This window comes from Misgurnus anguillicaudatus, chromosome 2 (genome assembly GCF_027580225.2).
Source record: "Misgurnus anguillicaudatus chromosome 2, ASM2758022v2, whole genome shotgun sequence".
Taxonomy (NCBI): Eukaryota; Metazoa; Chordata; class Actinopteri; order Cypriniformes; family Cobitidae; genus Misgurnus; species Misgurnus anguillicaudatus.
Window position 1 is genome coordinate 14,441,934 of NC_073338.2, and position 3,903 is coordinate 14,445,836.

The 3,903-nt window shown below is 33.0% G+C and overlaps 1 protein-coding gene across 1 annotated transcript; it reads left to right on the plus strand.

Annotated features, from left to right (window-relative positions):
• The first annotated feature begins 285 nt into the window (after positions 1-285).
• On the plus strand, positions 286-1,697 carry c2h14orf119 (chromosome 2 C14orf119 homolog). The gene is made up of 3 exons (XM_055201554.2): positions 286-462; positions 790-1,199; positions 1,281-1,697. Exons 2-3 carry the CDS (start codon positions 792-794, stop codon positions 1,452-1,454), a joined length of 582 nt encoding a protein of 193 aa, XP_055057529.1. The 5' UTR covers positions 286-462; positions 790-791; the 3' UTR covers positions 1,455-1,697.
• Positions 1,698-3,903: the final 2,206 nt, after the last annotated feature.

Below are 3,903 nucleotides of genomic sequence, written 5' to 3' on the forward strand. Positions count from 1 at the left end.
AATCAATACATTAAAGAATGCAGTATTCAAATTAAGCAGTTCAGTAATTTATCATAGTTTAAAACATAAATTATGTACTTACAAATTATACCTTATTTATGGGATTCCTTTAATATCTTCACATGCACTCCCGTCGTATAATAAAAAATCTAATGTATAATATAAATCCTATAATGGAAAATGTATCGTTCTCCAGAATTAAACAAAAGAAACAACCTATTAAATAAAACGTTAATCAGGAAAAATCTTAAAAAGACGGGTATGACAAAGCATACCCTTATAATCTATTCAAGCACTGTATGCAGAGCCCCTCCTGTATCGGTCAAACAGATGCGAGAGGTTTATAAACAGCGAGCGACGATCCGTTCATTCTGCCCTGCCGAGATCCTTTTATTACCGACACTAAAAGTCACACACCATGCATTTTTTCGACGGAAGGTGACAGATCAAACTGTGACGAGGGTAACATTTTATTTCAAATTATATTTTAACGCAAGTAATCTTTAAAATAGGATGTCGCTCGGTGTGTTTGGCAAGCTAGCAAACGTTAGCGAGCACAGCATGATAACAAGGAAGTCACGAGCAAGTGTGCGTAATAAACGCAATAAAACGCTATTAAGGGGAATAAATAATATAAGTTAAACGCAGTTTGTCTACCGCTATGCGTTTTTTAATTATGTTTAAAGTTTACAAAAATGTTTATTAACTGTAACGCAACAAATTACTCTGAAGGTTTTAGGACCATGAGTTTGCGGTCTCAAATCCTTGTTTTCCCCGTCTTTTTTTAAGAAATGGCTTGGTTCCATCAGGGTTTACAAAGCTCAAACCAACCAGAAGCATCCATGATGCCCCATACACTGGAGTCTCAAAGACACATCTCCAATCTTACTACACAGTTTGGGATGTCTGACACACAAGGTTGGCCAACTCATCCTCCAGTCTCCATCACAGACTTTCCTGCTGCTTCAGGAAGCATGGTCCCTCAGCGTCTGGAGGATCTGTCCTGTACATCTCTCAACATGGGCTCAAGAGAAGACCCATTGCCGCTGTCCTATGTGACGCTCCAGGAGCAAAGGTGCGTGCTCAGCTGGTTTTTGGTATGGGGTGCTGATCAAAGGGAACGTTTTCTGGAAGATCTGATCTCGAAGGCTGTGCCTGGAAAGGTGTCTAGTTTATTGGACCAGCTCAACACACTACAGGTGAATGTTTTGTATGTTTGTGTTTCGTGAGTGTTAAATGATGCTTTGCATGTTTAATTAACTTGTATTCATATTTTTAAGGTGAATGATCGGCCACCCAACATTTTTGAATGCCAGTTACGGCTGTGGACTCAGTGGTTTGAATCGTGGAATGAGCAGGAGAGAAATGCCTTTCTGAACGGCTTGGAGGAGAAGGACCCGGCCTTTGTGGCTTGCTTTTATAGCCGAATCGCTGGAACAGCAGGCAGGGATTGATGGTCTTCGTGCAGGGACAGAGATGTGATTTTTTTAAATGGCCACTCTTAAATACAGTCTTCTATGGATTATTATTATACCGCTAAATGTGTGTTTTAATATCTATGCACAATATACAAACTTTATATTCACATGGTCATTGTTTAAGGGGGCACTATGAAATCTTGAAGAACCTCATGAAATTTTTCAAACCAAATTCCTGTAACTGAAGCAAAAGCTTATTATTAAATGTTCTAAGATTAATTTGTTTCAATATTTATTTATGCCTCTCCCTGATGGACTTCTTACCGTCTTTACTCCTTAACTGGTGCAGACCTGTTTGAGTGGGGTGGGTGAAAAGGTGATGTAGGCCTACACCTTCAAATTAATATAATTTTTTTGTCTAGAAGCTTAATATTGGTCTTGTTTTCAAGAAGACACTACAGTTTTTAAGGAAGTGTCTGGAGGTGAAAATATTAAATTAAAAAAGGTGTTATAGCAATTTACATTTATTTCATTCTACAGAAACGTCCACTTTTAGTACAGCAAGTCTTAAAATGTATTTCTTTTTTTAACATTTAAACTTAGACCACATTATTAGATTACTCTATGACTTTATGAGTACCCATAAATGACAGCTTAATGTTTTTTTTTGTGTGCATGTACCTAAAGACTGCATACATACATGTTTTTTGTCACTGGTGTTACCTTACTTCTTTAGCAATATTAAAGGTGTTTATGAAATATTATTTTAAAATTCTATAGCAGAATTCAATGAATCTAAAATTATCATCATGTCACATGTGAAAGATTTTATTAAATGTGAAGGAAAAAAAACACAGTAACTAAGTATAAAATAAAACTAAACACAGTATAAAATAAATAAAATAAAACTAAACTCAGTATAAAATATGATTTATATGAAGCTTTTAGTTTAAGTCACTGGTATGACCTCCGTTATTGTTTGGGAATTGCCAAAAACTAGAATACAAATGTATTAAATTACTTAATTTAGTGAGTACAATAACTGACAACATGTGGTTTGATACTTTGCAGCAGCAATTTTGTAAAATGCAATTTTCATCAAAATTGTCACTGGTGTTACTGATCTTCACTGGTGTTTTCCATAAGGAAGGTAACACCAGTGACAGTAACACCACTGACAATTTTACAAAATTGCTGCTTCAAAGTATCAAACCACATGTTGTCAATCATTAGTTTTTTGCAATTCCCAAACAATAACGGAGGTCATGCCAGTGACTTAAACTAAAAGCTTCATATAAAATCATGAAATAAATGAGAAAATTTAATAACTGAAAAGAGACAGTGGGCTTCTCCCCAGGAAATTGAAAGAAGGAAGTCAGGTGATGTCATCAGTGGGATTTTGATTTAAAAATAAGAGCTTTTTTGTTAAACGGTAACACAAGTGACACAACTCCAGGGGACCACTACTTTCATTAAATATTTTATAATATTTATTTAGCATTTTGTTTTTTAATGTAGTTTACATCCTATATTTGATAGTTATGGACACATTATTGTATTTTAAATGGAAGAATACACTGTTTTTGATCTCAAAATAAAGCATTTTCCCTCTGTACATGACTGTGGGGCACTTCTGTGGTGCTTGGATTTGTAATTAATTAATAAAAATCAAATATTGCTACACTGATGGCTTAAGAAGGTGTAATTGTTTAAATAACATATTGTTTAATCTTAAAATATAAAAAATTGTAACCCTAAAGTGTTTTTCAAGTGTAATATTTCTGTAAAGGCTAGGGACAGAAAAATTGACATTTCCGTAGATTCCGTTATTATAATAAATACATAAAATTATAAAAATGAAAAATGTTCACACCAGAAGTGCTCTAAAATTTTAAACTAAACTAATTGTGATCAAAATTTAAAGTTAAAATCACAAATAATTAAGTTTGTGTCACATTTTTTGTGGTTTTTCCAACAAAGGACACTAGGTGTCAACAGTTTGCTGCATACTCTTGTCACAAATTAATAAATGACTGTCACTGCATTATTATTACTGCTAAAGTTTAAAAAAAAACTTTAAAAAATATAATAGTTAATATGCAATCCTATGTTAATTTCCTACATGTTACATGTAACAAAATGGTGATGAAATATGAAAACTACACTTTTAGAATATATATTGTTTGTCATGATAAGATAAGAATTCACATGCAAAACCCTGTAAACGTAGGCGTCCTGTTGATGGAACATTGATATTTAGCAGGATATAAATGTTTTGTACCACACTCTTTTTATAAATGAATTAATTACTCTCCTACTTAATTTATTTTAGAAAACACTATTGAAATATAGACTCTTAGACCTTTTAATTATATATAGTTTTCTTTTGTGACAGAGTAAAATTTATCATGCAAAATATGAAACTTTTTAAGGGGTTAAAGGAATATTTAAAAAAAAATAAAAAATTAGCCCATAATTTTCAAAC

Excerpts from the sequence above, each read along its gene's own strand:
- c2h14orf119 (XM_055201554.2), top strand. The coding sequence starts at position 792 with ATGGCTTGGTTCCATCAGGGTTTACAAAGCTCAAACCAACCAGAAGCA. Across the intron at positions 1,200-1,280 it reads ACCAGCTCAACACACTACAG|GTGAATGATCGGCCACCCAA; the intron begins GTGAATGTTTTG and ends CATATTTTTAAG.